This window comes from Sitophilus oryzae, unplaced genomic scaffold, assembly GCF_002938485.1.
Source record: "Sitophilus oryzae breed Bouriz unplaced genomic scaffold, Soryzae_2.0 scaffold_1494_pilon_pilon, whole genome shotgun sequence".
Lineage (NCBI taxonomy): Eukaryota > Metazoa > Arthropoda > Insecta > Coleoptera > Curculionidae > Sitophilus > Sitophilus oryzae.
The window spans coordinates 1,336,100-1,351,602 of NW_022146163.1; the positions used below are offsets into that span (position 1 = coordinate 1,336,100).

A 15,503-nucleotide genomic window follows, 5' to 3' on the forward strand; every position below is an offset into this window, starting at 1 on the left:
AGTAAGTAAATAATGTAATGTAAGAGAAAAAATTCAGATTTTACATTTTACTAAAATATTATCTAAATAAGCGCCTTTCTACAACAACGCCACTGACTCCCAATGGGTAAATTGAGAGTTGCCTACCGGTCAAAAGTCGTTTCAAGACTTAAATGGATTATTTAAGTCAAATTTCTTGCAAATTTGGCACTGGCGAACCATATTTTATAGTTCTTGAACAGAAAAAGTCAATAAAATAAACACTTAAGCACTACAAGCTAAGAAAATGCGTTAATACAGCCGGGGAGATAGCGGCAACAAAGCTTTACCGCACACGTGCGACACGTACTACAAGGTAATAAATGAATGAATAGGCTCCCTCGCCTCTAATCGGTGTTGTCATATTGTAAAGAACTTATCCTTTTTAAACAGTATCCGACTTATAATTTAGTAGTATAAGGACTATTTAATACATCTCTGGAATATTAAAACCTACTTTATTAAACTGTAGTATTAATATCTCAATATATGTGTATAACAAGAAAAAAAATATTGATAATATTAAAGACGTGACAACATAGGCTGGATGAGGAAGGCTCGGTCGACTGTACCCAGAAGTAAACATGTGTACAAAAAAGATTGTTTGTCCGCGTTGAGATGTAAATAGTGTAGTCTATATTTTATTTTAAGTCTATGGGTCATATGTATTCTTCAGCAACTTTTAGCCGCGGCCGCGTGGAGATCGTGATCGCGGCCGTGAATATAGCCTAAAAGTCGAATTAAGTGATTACTACAGCCACTGTGACATAAAGAGAAGACATGTGGCTATCTATTTCAAAAATTAAATTCGAGTGATTAAAAAATTATCATAAATAATTTTTTTCAAATGGAAACCCACTTTTTTATTTCACTAATGAAACGGTTTTTCAATTCGTTACTTTTTAACTATACATATTCCTATACCTAAAATAAATCGTTTTTAAGTTATATAAGATTTAGTTTGAAAACGTATATTTTTCTTGATTTTATCTAGCTTCCTTTGACATTAAGTGTCAAACTGTCAGACAATTTATTTCCATCTGTCAGAAAACGAATTATTAAATTGAATTTCCAATAGTATAAATACTGCTTGCTTAAGAATTTAAAAAGTGTATTTATAAAAATATATCTTGATACGAATCTCGTATTTTCGCTCTTTAGTGATATCTAATAGTTGATATTATTAATAATATTCCGTATGATCGAAAAAAAAACAGCGCAAAGTTTGCTCGAAAATGATGCTGCTTTTGAACACAACAAAGAAGCGTCACAATATGACTTGACGTTTAAAGTCATAGGCTACTGAAAATCAGGAAAAATATATGCTTTAAAACTAAATCTTAAATAACTTAAAAACAATTTATTTTAGGTATAGGAACATATGTATAGTTTTATTTAAAAGTAGTTAATTAAAAGTAACGAATTGAAAAGCCTTTTCACCAGCGAAATAAAAAAGTGGGTTTCCATTTGAAAAAAAATATTTATGATAATTTTTTAATCGCCCAATTCAATGACAGCTGCGGCGATAATTATATAACATTCTAACAATTTAATTTTTGAAATAGAAAGCCACATATTTTCTCTTTATGGCACAGTGGCTGTGCTAATCACTAAATTTGACGTTTAGGCTATACACATATTTTTGACAGGCAGTTTTTTCGTTCAAAAATTTTCAATATTTTTTTTCTCAAAAACGGTCAATGTTAGATAGAGGGTGTTTAATATCAAAATACATAAAATTTTACAGAGAATTTAAATACATAATAAAAAATGGGGGCTTTCATTTAAAGGTGCATATTCATTATCCGAACGAACGAATGAAAGTGCGGTATATTTAGACGGGGACCGAACGCATGCGGCCGTTCGTTCGTTCGTTCGCTCGACCATCCGTTTCGAGTCGGTACATCAAAGGCGTTCGCCAAGAAATGCGTCCGGTGTGTGGTCCGGTCTTCTCGTGCGGTTCTATCATACGGTCCCCGTCCATATCACTAGCGAACATTCGTTCGTTCGTTCGTTCGGATAATGAATACGCACCTTAAAATAAGAAAACTGCTGTCAACTTCCGGTATATCCGGAAGTGCCGCCATATTGAAAATATTTTTAATCGATAGATCTCGTTGTGAAACTATGATGTACAAAAAATCTCCGAGCTAGATGTTGTACTTCTCTAAAAACTTCTAATGCACGCGCAGCCTGGGACACCCTGTATATGTGTGTAAGGGAGACAAGAATCCAATAGGTGCTCAGTCAAGCAATACGATATTATTTATTTTTTTGTCTTAAACAAATCTGGAATATGTACTTTGTAGTAAAGTTTTGTGTCTAGCCCCTCCCCCTTTCCGGAATCCTGGTTCCGCTCTTGTGTACCACATTCATAGAACCCTTCACAACATCGATCTCTTCAAATTCTTTGTGTAAGACGCACCGAGGTCTAACTCCATATAAAATCTTTGATTCAAAAAGCTAAAGATTTATATTCTTTAGCTTTTCTCTCTAGCTATCTCTCCAAAAAAAAAATCCTTTGGGCATTTCGCCACTGTAAGAAAATCTACAAAATAAAATAGTTATTTTTTGTAAACACTGCTGGGCGTTAATCCAACGTTTTGAAGAGATTTATATTTTAATAACTTTATTAACTATATATTATTTATTAATTCTATTAACTATAGTATAACAAATTTGTTATCTTACCATATAACATAATATTATGTTCACAATCTTTTATTGGTTTTTAATGTTTAATTTAGCAGCAGGAAAATGTCGTAAACATTTAATTTATGTATGGTATTTGTGATTTTATTACTGTCACATAGGTGTTGCGGAAAACTTTATAACTATATCATATTTCTTCAGCTGTTATGTTAGGTCAGCTGTTACATTTATAACCAGTAAAAAAATTACTGGAGTAGAATTTGTATAAAGTTGTCAAATAAAAGAAAAATGTGGAATTAGTAGGTAAAAAATATTTTATTAATCATGGATTGATAGTAAGACAGTTCTGCCAAGCTAAGAAAAAAAAACGTTATCTGATGTGTTGTACAAGTTAGTCTTTCTTGTTAATAATTATTATAATAAGGGCACTAATATAAAATATAACCGTCAGATTTACACTTAAGGCGACATTATATTTCATTATAATTCCAAATTAATTTTTCCTTTCATTTGATTGGAATTTGCTTTTATCTTTTTAAAGACACTTGTCGTTAAGATGTTTTTCTTTAACACGACCCAGTATATTCATACCGGGTGGTTCTCAAAAGTGGCTCACCGCTATAACTTTTTTATTTTTTCAGATAAAAAAAACGAAATTTGTTATGCTAGTACCATAGTACAAGGAAACTAGTAGCTTGACTCCTCGTCAAATCTTTTGTTCCTTTTCTGCTACTTTATATGACGTCGTTCTCGCGTCACGTGACCACTGACGTAGCTATATAGTCGAAATCTGTGACTAGGCAAAGAGTAGTAGTGGCATGGTCATAGCATGCCACCCGGTAAAAACCGTAAATAGCAACACCCGGTAAAAACCGTAATTTTAAATGCTTATCCAGAAAAAAAAAACGGGATCACTAATACCATGATCCCGTTTAAAACATTCATGTAAGTCATCTTTAAACCTACTGACAAAATCACACATAGGGCATTTTTGTCTAGTATTCTGTACAGGGATATTGGTATTATTTAAACCAACAGTTCTATCATCAAAGATATTAAGAGAAAATTTTCCATTCTTAAAGAGGACAAAGAAAGTCACAGTTAACAGTTAACGTCCATGCACCATCATTACTAATATCCTGAATAGCAATGCTTACACTTGACTTTGCCTGACTTCTTTGAGAATTTGGTCAATTACCTTGTGCCACTTGTGCGTGTGATTTTAAATGCCATGCTAAACATGTTTACAAAATTCGCAGGTAAATGCATATTCTTTATTATTTGCTTCTCTATGTTATTCGGATCAAATTTTTAACGTGTTTCCGAAGTTTACACTAAAACACACAAACTGCGATTACATTCGCAGCAAACATTAGAAATATTGGTATTCAGGGGCGGATACAGGAATTTATTTTAAAGTGAGTCCAAATAAAAAGTAATGTAGAATATGCTTTTTAAAGCGCCATTTTTAACCCAAAAGCATAATATTTCTTCCAATTTATAGATTTTAGAGGGGGCCGGGGTCTCATGCTCTTCTCCTCGGTATCCGCCACTTATTTATTAACCAAATAAATTATATAGAGAATGTCATTGATGTTCATTTCCAAGATCATACGGTATATGTCTTGTATACACACATGGCCAAAATTATTGCATATATCGTTTAAAAATATACGGTAAGGAATTTAAAGAATCTTTTTTTATACATAGCTTTGATAATCTGTAATAAACATTTTTTTGTTAAAATACCAACCCAATATTATTACTAATTCGTGCACAATTCGATTAGTGGTCTCTTGGGTTTCAGAAGAAATTTGACCATTGTTTTGGCCTTAAAATGCCTAGAAACCTTATTTCACAGTTTAATAGAGTCAGAATAGTAACACTGTCTCAAAAGGGCTACCGGCAAGTCGCAATAGCCGAAATCGTAGGAGTTAGCCAAAGCGATGTTTCGCGAATATTAAAAAAATTCAGGGAGACAAACGAGGTTACACACCGGCCTGGAAGAGGTAGAAAGAGAGTTACTACTGCTGCCCGACGCAATCACCTGCTTTCTAGTACTGCTAATAAAAATGAGTTAGCTCGCCTTGAAGGAGTAAATATTTCAAGAAAGACTCCATGACAGAGGATTACATTTAAGAAGGCCTCTACGTGTTCCGAAGCTTAATTTACAGCACAAAATTACGCGACTACAATGGGCTGAAGAGATGAGAGCAAATGGACCTAATCAGAATTTTGTCATGTTTAGTGATGAAACAAGAATAGGCTTAGTGTTAGACTCGCGACGAACTTTGGTCTGGAGAGCATCTGAAAGACGAGCACGCTTGAATGCAGCTCAACCCCGTGTCCCCTTTGAAGGGGGAAGCATTATGGTATGGGCAGGTATAATGCACGGAGTTTGAACTCCTCTTGTTTTTATTGATGGTACAATGACAGATGCCTCATATCTTGGAGACGTTTTAGAGCCTATTGTGCGTCCATTTCGAGGGGCAATGGGGATGAATTTGTTTACATGGACGATAATGCTACTCCCCATCGCACTTTAGCGGTTTACGAATTTTGTGAGGAAGAGGGTATAAGAAAACTGTGGTGGCCACCGATGTCTCCAGATATGAATGTGATCGAGCATGCTTGAGACATGCTAAACCGCCAATTGCCAAAAGGACTGCTGCGCGCGAAACATGAGAAGCCATTCCTCAACATCTTCTGGATAACTTCTTCTAGGCAATACAGACTATTAGTTGTGAGAAATAATCAAAATTGTTTTCAATATTTTCTGTTTAAAATGAAATTTGTTTTTGTTGATTTTCACTCATTATGAAATAAAATTATAATAACAATCTAGTTGCACTTAGATTTTTAATTTTATATTAGTTAGTCGTGTAGTAAGCCAATATGTCCAAAAATATAAAAAGAATCATATTAGGTCCAAACTAAAATAAAAATATCGTTATATGCAATAATTTTGGTCATGTGTGTATGTAAACTGTTCATAAAATAAAGCGACAGCAAACGGCAACATTGTTGGGTATGCCAGTTGACTAGTGGGTCGTAAAAGCTAATGACTGACCGACGGACAAACAAAGTCCTATAATAAAGGTTCCGTTTTCTTCTTTTGAGGTACGGAATCTTAAAAACAAATACCTATTTGCATTCTGGTATAATATTCACTTTACATTATTCATTATTTTACGATACCTATTTAAATACTTACTGCACTGCCTACACCTGCCCTTAGGTGCTTCTTGAATAGAATATCTATGTGAAAACAGGTACATATTAAAAAATTGACATTAAAAAATGAGGCCATATTCTAATTGGCTTGAGAAATGAACATAATTTAAATAGAAGAAAACTATAAAACGCCCCATAGCAGACATCTTTATATTGGTCCTTGACTTTTTTATGTCTAGCCGAAGAAGTGTTAAGCTGCCGGTTGCACTTTTATCATCAGTCGTAAAATTTGTATAAATAGAAGATTTTTGCCAAAATGTATTATACTTCAGTTTCGTCTGTTCGCCAGATCTCATAACAGAAATAAAACAAAAATGTTCAAATTGGTAAGTAATTGTGAATTTTAGTTATAGTGGAGTGCCCAGAGACTTTTACCTCGGAATTCAATTACTGTGAATATATTAATGTGAAACCTTCTGTATTGTGTTTTATAGATAAAATACTAAAATGCTTACCCATTTTTTTTTCGTTGCTTTTAATTTTTTATTTTAGTAAATTCTTAATTATTTCCTTCTTAATTTTTTTATTTTTTTAATTCTTTTTCTAAGAAAATGTATTGAAATAAATAAATCTAATGCATAAGCTATACTTATTCTGCTTATATTCTAGTCATTGAAATTTTGATTGAAATCGAATTATACAGGGTGGCGCGTCATATACGACGCGGTTTTTGCAAGGAGAACAAACGTTTATATTGAAGTGAAATTTTGTGAGCTTATGTAAGTCAATTTAAAGCATTTTCTAAAATCATGTAGAGTTCTACAGGGTGTCCCCAAAAAAAGTTACACATCAAAGTTATGTTTTTTGTAATGGAACACCCTATATATTAATTGATTTTTGGATTCTAGTAAAAAAATAAAGGTTTGTTTCATTAGAAAAGTATATGACTAAAATGTATAATTTTTGAAATACATTCACCGGCACGAAAAATGGGCACCTTAAAACTTTGATGTATTTTCAAGGTTAATATATTTTGTTTTAATGGGCCGATTTTGATGATTTTTAAGCAGTGTGTAGCCAAATTAGTTGACTTTTTAGTATCTTTTTCTAAATTAATAATGAAACTCCCCTTCTGTTAATTATACGAGGGAAAACAAAATGTTGATATTTTGGTACAAAGTTTGAATATGTTAAAACAGCAAGAAATTTAAAAATCATTTTATCATCTAGATACATCTTTTCTCGATGGTTTATTTTTTGGTTCATCTCATTAGCTTTATTTTTGTTGGAAATATTCGCTTTTGAAGAAGACACTAACATTTTTCGTAATTTTTACATTAAAACCATGTATTTGCTTTTGAGCCTAGTCAACACATCTAGTCAGTTCTGGTTCCGAAGCATGCCTTCTTGGCATAAGATTTGCTTCATTTAACCTTCTTCCGTTAATTAATATGTACGTTCCTTAAGTGCAATTCATTATATCATTTTAAAAAGCTGGTAAACAGCGGTTTCTTAGCGATAAACTAACAATAAGTCGATCGTCTCGATTAGAAGTTCTCACGAAGGTTCCTGGACGTCTAGATTGACGTCCTCATGAATGTGGTCATAATTCAAAAACCACTTAGTATACTCTATGGTATTAAAGTATTTTTGGAACCCGAATTTTATAGAAAATTCACTGAACTAAACAAATATAGATATATATTTGACTCACCCTGTATATCTACAAAAATATTTTTGAAATGTAAACTACCAGTAAACACATATTTTGTAAAATGTTTGGAGTGAAAATCTCAAATAGGAATCCTGATACAGAGCTTTTTCAGAACACGGAGCCATCTTGTATGTAATGCATTTGTATATGTGTGTTTATATAAATACTAAAGTGTAAGCAACGAATTTAAATGGGTAAACTTTGTAATATATCTTATTAACAATACAATGCAGAAAGTTTTATAAAAAGTCGTTCACAGTAAATGAATTCCGAGGTTTGTATCCCATAAGGGCTTAAAGCACTCCACTATTATAAACGAAAATAAAATTAGTAATTTTTCAAATAAGTCAAATAAAATTAAATGCTACATTTATAACATAAACACTTCATGTGTGAGTGGTTTTTGAATGATAAATGATGTCATTTATGGGGAATTATGTAGTGTATACTATTATTATATTACAAACATACGAATAGTTTAGTACAGTGTGTCCCAAAATATGCCTATAGACATAGAAACTAGAACTACTATTGTAGGCTATTTTTGGAATCAAAATAAGTTCATTGGACACTTATATAAAGAGGTGTGATGATATACTATAGCCTAAGAGCTGACGACATATTTAGAGAACATATTTTAGGCAAGCTAAAATAACTAAAAATTTATAGTTTATTAACTGGTGAACCCAGAATCCTAAGTCTGGCTGGGGGGTTGGGGGTATTTCGCTACTGCGCAACCCATAATATTTGCAAAAAAATAAATCCAAAAAACATTCTTTAGGCAACTTGAAATTTGTTTATTCTTAAATTTTAGCATATATTTAACCTAGAAATAAGTATGCCAGACTTTTTTTTCGGGTTTAAAGTGTAACCCGACCATTCCAAATATGTTTAATTATTATACCTGGAAAACATACTTTAGGCATTCTAAAATTTTTACAGGGTGTTTATTAGATGATATTAAAACATATGTGTTAATTGTCAAACGAATTCAATGGGATTTAATACTTGCCAGACGCGAATAAAGATTTTAAATGAGCGCGATAAGAAAGTCTTATGAGTATCTATAAGCGGGAGAAAGATAGTTTATTGAGACCCGGTCGGCAGCCGATGCGGCTGACATAACAGCATTTTGGAGTCGTAAAAACTTAAAAAAAACTAATATTGAATAAATAAAAAGAAACGTTTTTTAATAAAAATGTTTAATTGAAATCCTTTCAATAAGAAGACTTTTTAATTTAAGTATTTTTTTTGTATCCGAAAGAATAAAAAGACGAATAATTATTTAAAAATTAGCATAATATAAAATATATTTTTTTCACACGTCACAAAAGTATAATTATTATTATACTTTTGTGACATATTATATTATTATTAATTTTTGCGACCTGATTGACAATATAAAAAAGTCATTTTAACGCCTAAGCATAAAAGTAAAGCACTTTTACTTACTTTTGAATCTATTTAGAAAGAGTAACAATGGTACTTTAATAAAATTCCAGAATACTTATTTTTTTAGCACTGTACATGGTACCCTTTTGTCGGGACTACGTTTTCTGGTAAAACCATTTCTTTAAATTTTAAGCCAAGTTCTTGACGCACTTTTAAAAATTCTTTGCATTTTTGTAGTCTGCCTTCATCAAAAACAATAACTTTGTCACTAGTAACTTTTTTACAAACTACACAACTGAAATGTTTTTTATCCATTGAGATTTAGTAGTTAGTAGCAAATTTAGTAGTTACTAAAATATTATTTGCAGTAATTATTCTAAACTATTTACACTATGCACGTCAATATTTAATTTATAAATACATATTTGTACATGGAAACTTAATTCCAACAAAATAATCTCTGATTTAAAAGCCTGCAAATAATTGAAATGAAACCGAAAAAAAAATGTTTTTATGGAAATTTGAAGTGCTCCAAAATACTGTTACGTCACCCGCATCGGCTGCCGACGGGTCTCAATAAACTATCTTTCTCGCGCTTATAGATACTCATAAGACTTTTATGTCGCGCTCATTCACAATCTTTATTCGCGTCCTGGCAAGTATTAAATCCCATTGAATTCGTCTGGCAATTAACACATATTTTTTAATATCATCTAATAAACACGCTGTAAAAATTTTAGAATGCCTAAAATTTGTTTTCCAGGTATAATAATTAAAAATATTTGGAATGGTTGGGTTACACTTTAAACCCGAAAAAAAAGTCTGGCATACTTATTTCTAGGTTAAATAGATGCTAAAATTTAAGAATAAACAAATTTCAAGTTGCCTAAAGAATGTTTTTTGGATTTCTTTTTTTGCAAATGTTATGGGTTTCGCAGTAGCGAAATACCCCCAACCCCCCAGCCAGACTTAGGATGCTGGGTTCACAAGTTATTAAGCTTTATTTTTTTTGTTATTCTAACTTGCCTAAAATATGTTCTCTAAATAGATCGCCAGCTCTCCGGCTACTAGTGCTTCCTTTGTCCGTTAGAGGGCATACACCTTTAAGAAATCAATACATTTTTTACGATATTTTAAGATTCGTTATTTCGATTTCAATGAGATTTGGGGTGTCTATGTTTTGCTATATGTTTTATAAAAAATGTCTATACCTATGTGGCGGATTCATCTCTCCAAAAAATCCTATATGGGTATTTCGTCACTCCAAGAAAATCTACAAAATAAAATAGTTATTTTTTGTAAACACTTCTGCGTTAATCCAAACGGAAACTACTTGTCAGAAGTTAGGTTTACAGATATACAAATTTGCCGAACGAACAAAAAAATGCTTAACGTTTCGGAAAGTTTATCTCTTTCGGTCGTCGGAAGCAAAAAAATACAAAGAATCGAAAAAACTATTTAAAATATTTAAATTCAACTATTCGAGAACACTTTAGTTTTTAAAACAGATACGTCTACAAAAACCGTTGATGTTCTATTAAAATGACATTATATTCAAAATTAACAATTATTACCTGATAATAATTACTTAGTAAGGTAAAAAATGGTAAAACCAAAAAGCCCAAAACTTTCTGTATGATTATTTTTAATTTTTACGTATGATATGTTTATTTATATTATGTTATTGAAATCAAAGAAGCGATTGCTATACAAGATTGCGATTACAATACATTTATTTTTATTAGATTGTATTAAAAAAGCCTCTTTTATTTTTCTTTTAGAGGCTATCGCTTCTGTGATTATAATTTTGGCGTTATTAAAATTTATTCTGTGCCCTGTGTCCCATAAATGCTGACAAATCTTAGATTTGTGAAAATATATATGTTTTATCATTTGACTTCCACAAAAATAGTCGTAAAAAAAGAAAAAGCAAGGGAAAGAAAAAAGTCCGGGAAAAGAAAAAGTACGGGAAGGATGAAAATTACTCTTACCCCTATATAAATTTTATTAGAAATATTTTCCAACTCCATCGACGACCGATTTTGTTTCGTAAAATGGTCCTTCTAGTATTTACTAGATTTTTGTGTCTTATAGAAAAAAAAAACATATTTTTAGAAGCTGACTTCAAAAAATACTAATTTATATTTTAGGTAGTAGCTTCTGCACTTGTAGCTTTTGTAGCTGCCGATGTCAGTCATTTGTTTTCAAAGCCAGGAGCAGGACAAAATGCCCAAATACCCATTCTCAAATTCAATTCTGACGTGAGACCTGATGGTAGCTACGAATATAGGTAAGTAAAGAACATTATCAATGCCAAAAATATATTCATAATATACGGGGTGAGTTTTAAATAAGTGCAAATATTTTCAGGGCTGGTAGATCTCTATAAAAGAAACATTTGTTCTCTTTACCGTTTTTCAAATAAGTTCGAAATAACGGAATTATTTTACTTTGAAAATTTAAAAAATAAAAATATTTTTATTTTTTTAAAATAAATATATTTTTTGCTTAAATTTTGAGAACCACTGAATATTTTCTGGGTTTCTTTCTTGTAAATTTAATCTACTACCTATATGTTGCCATATTAGCAAGATGATATATGTTTTATCCAAAAATAAATATTCAAAAAGTTCAAAATATTGATTTTTTTTCGCGTAAAAAACAAACTTATAGTTGTTTGTCTGGGGTCGAAATATACAACTCCTAAAATTTGCTGGTCGAAATATACAACTCCTAATTTGCACTTACTTAAGACTCACCTTGTATAATATTCGTAATATATAGTCATGATTGGAGTTACAATCGTTATTGTTTATTACAAAGAAACCATCCCCAAAATGACTGAAAATACAATTTACTTTCATGGTACAGGACTCCATTCCATAAAAAAATATCGAGAAGACAATTGTATGCAGCAAATTCTTTTTTGTGTGTGTGTTTTATCAATCTGCTCTGCCATATTCTTGTAAGACGCGTTGTGGCAGTTTTTGCTAACCGTATTCTGCGTCTAATTTCTATTTTATAATTGTCTTCGTCTTTTATGTTTGATCCTAAATAAACAAAATCATGAACCACTTCGATACCATTAAGCTGGAAAGGTCTTTGTTGGGGTTTTCTTCTGTCCACGAACATTAATTTCGTTTTTTGGCGGTTGATAGTTAGTCCCATCTCAGCACTTTCATTTTCTACTCGCAACAGTAGACTCGCCATTTCTTCTTTACTGGTCGCAATTAATGTTGTATCGTCTGCAAATCGTAAGTTGTTGATTTTAGCTCCTCTTACACTGATACCTCCATCCCAGTCTTCCAGAGCTCTCCTCATAATCTAATCTATACTAATATGTATATAAAATCCTTAAGTGACTGACATACTGATTAATCACGATACTGCTCAAACCACTCAACGTAAGAAGCTCAGTTTTGGCATACAGGTTGATTTTAGGGTGTAGAGGTTTGATAAGAAGGGATTTTTCGAAATTCCAGATCCAAGAGGGTGAAACCACCCCTCAAATATTACAATATTTTTTATTTAAAAAACGGTCAAGTTTCCTAAAAAACGCTTAAACACGTATATTTTATTTTGTTTTTTTACATATTTTAAGATTTTTTAAAAATGTATACAGGGTGTTTCGAAAAATTTGGTCATTGATTAATCACGATCCTGCTTAAAGCGCTTGACGTAAAAAGCTGATTTTTGGAAAACGGATTGACTGTGGGGTGTACAGGTTCGATAAGGAGGGGTTTCCTGAATCTCAAATTCTAAGAGGGTGAAAACGCCCCTCAAATATTACAATATTTGATATTTAAAAAACGGTTAGTCTTTCGGGAAAACGCTTGGACGAGCATAATTTATTTGTTTTTTTTATATATTTTAAATTTTTTTAAAAAATCATACAGGGTGTTCCAAAAAGTTGGGTAATTTCTTAACCACGATTCTGCTTAAACTGCTTGACGTAAAAAGCTTATTTTTGGTAAACGAATTTTTTTGGTAAGTTAAATTCCAACGAGATGAAACTACCCCTCAAATATTACCAAGTTATATAATAATATCGCCATATTTTTTTTTCTCATGCTGACATAAATGTGAGAAAATTGTATCCAGTTTGTATGTTAATGGAAATTTTTGCTTTGCTTTATCATCACCATTACAAATGATTAATTCGACGCGAACGAAGTCGCTGGTACACGCTAGTAAATTAAATAAACTACTTAATTCAAAATTAAATCTAAACAAATAAAACAAAAGTCAGGTTTGTTACACCATTGGAGAATGGCTGGAGAATGCTGGAATATGCTTGGAGAATGGCTGGACAATACTTGTAAAGAAAAATTATATTTTTTTGTTTATATTTCGATTCGAAATTGATCACTTTGTTTTATTTATGTTGTGTTTTATTCTGGTCTTGGTTTTGCTTCATTTTTTCACTGTTGGCCGAATTAACTTGTACTAAAAAAATGTTGTATTATTTTCCAGTTACCAAACCGGAAATGGAATAAATGTCGAAGAACGTGGCCAGCAAACAAGAACTGCCGAAGGTGAAGGTACAGCCGCTCAAGGATTCTACCAGTTCACTTCCCCAGAAGGCGTCCCTGTCTACTTACAATACGTAGCTGACGAGAACGGATTCCAACCTCAATCCGATGTTCTGCCCACTCCTCCACCAATCCCTGCTGCCATATTGAGGTCTTTGGAATACAATGCGGCTCATCCGGAACAAGAAGAACCCGCTTCCAAGTTCCAGGTTGCTCAAAAGCCGTTCTTTGGCCAGTCTAGTCAGCGCAGATTCAGAAGATTTGTCAGTTTACAATAAACTATTTATTTATTTATAATATTATGTTGTAGAAAATGTATTAAAAGACAGTAAATTGCAAATATATTTATTTTTTGATTAAAATTGATGTAGTTATTTTTCTATATGCCAATTATCAAAAATATACAGGGTCCGGAAATAGTGCGTCGGGCATCTGTAGCTCCTAGAATAAACAAATTGAGAATTTTGTGTAAGTGCAAACCTAAAGTATGTACCAAGATGTATTTCCGGAAAATATTTTAACTTCTATAGGGTGGCACAAAAAAGTGTGAGTGGATCTGGATGATTTTTTTAAATGGAGCACCCTGTATATTATTGCATTTTTGGCTTCCTTTCAGATCACTTCACATAATCCTAAGATATGAGTAAATCTATTTAGATAGTTTCAGAGATATTAAAAAATAAATCAAAAATATATATTTTTCAACCCTTCTTAGAAAAAATATTAAAAATACAAGAACTATTCTGAACTCGAAACTGTATTAGATATTTACTTTAGATGGTCTATTCTAACTTTGCTATAAGCATGGTAATCGTAAATCGTACAGGATGTTCAATATTTTACGCCAAACTTTCAAAAATATAAAATAATTTTTCTTCGTTTTTTTTTTTAAATGGGACACCTTGTATATTATTTTTTATTAGATGGAGAATTAAAAAATGAACATTTTTTGTATTTAAAGTATTTCAAAATTTTTAATAGTTTTCCGGATACACGCAGTATTATTTCATATGGCGCTTCCAATGGTAAAATACGAGAGAAAAATCATTAGGTGGCTTTGATGAAAATTTACTGTGGAAAATGCCATATGAAATACAAAACCGGTAATATCTACGAAACCGTTAAAAATTTTGAAATACTCTAAATACAAAAAATGTTCATTTTTTAAGTCTCCGTCTATTGAAAAAATAATATACAGAATATTCCATTTAAAAAAACGAAGAATAATTATTTTATATTTTAGGAAGTTCGGCGTAGAATTTTGAACATCCTGTATGATTTACATTTCCATATTTATACCAAAGTAAGAACAAACCATCTAAAGTGAATATCTAATATAGTTTTGATTTCAGAACAGTTCTTGTATTATTAATATTTTTTTTAAGAAAGGCTGAAAAATACATAATGTTTATTTATTTATTAATATCATATAATTTAATGTAATATTATATTATTTATTATGTAGAGTGATCTGAAAGGAAGCCAAAAATACAATAATATACAGGGTGTCCCATTTAAAAAAAATCATCCAGATCCACTCACACTTTTTTGAGCCACCCTATAGAAGTAAAAATATTTTCCTGAAATACATCCTAGTACATAATTTAGGTTTGCACTTAAACAAAATTTCCAAGTTTTTTATTCTAGGAGCTACAGATGCTCGACGCACTATTGCCGGACCCTGTACAGGGTGGGTCAAATTCGACGCTTTTAAATGGAAACACCCTTTTCTATAGGAGATAGACTAAAACTAATATCGGTGTCTGGAGCTCAATTTTTGTCAAAAACATGATGGTGAAAACCGCATATCGATATCTGTTACCGTTTCGGACTTATGGGGTGTTTTTCAAAAATATGCATTTTTAACAAATCGCTGTAACGCTTTTGCTATGGAAAATTTTGTATTTTTATGAAAACATTTCCAAAGCACCTTTTTACGTAGAATTTAATGGTTTAAGTATAATTTTTCTAAAATTAATATTTTAAGAATTATCAACAAAAAATTTGATTTTTTATATGGG

The 15,503-nt window shown here is 31.5% G+C and overlaps 1 protein-coding gene across 1 annotated transcript; it reads left to right on the forward strand.

Annotated features, from left to right (window-relative positions):
• Nucleotides 1–6,215: 6,215 nt before the first annotated feature.
• LOC115877589 (endocuticle structural glycoprotein SgAbd-2-like) lies at nt 6,216–13,760 on the forward strand. Its single transcript, XM_030893835.1, has 3 exons — nt 6,216–6,230; nt 11,101–11,240; nt 13,424–13,760. The coding sequence occupies exons 1-3, from the start codon at nt 6,219–6,221 to the stop codon at nt 13,758–13,760; spliced, it is 489 nt and encodes a 162-aa protein (XP_030749695.1). The 5' UTR covers nt 6,216–6,218.
• The last annotated feature ends 1,743 nt before the right edge of the window (nt 13,761–15,503 follow it).

Bases quoted from the DNA above. Each gene is read 5' to 3' on its own strand.
- LOC115877589 (XM_030893835.1), top strand. The intron at 11,241-13,423 runs GTAAGTAAAGAA...ATTATTTTCCAG, and splicing joins GATGGTAGCTACGAATATAG to TTACCAAACCGGAAATGGAA.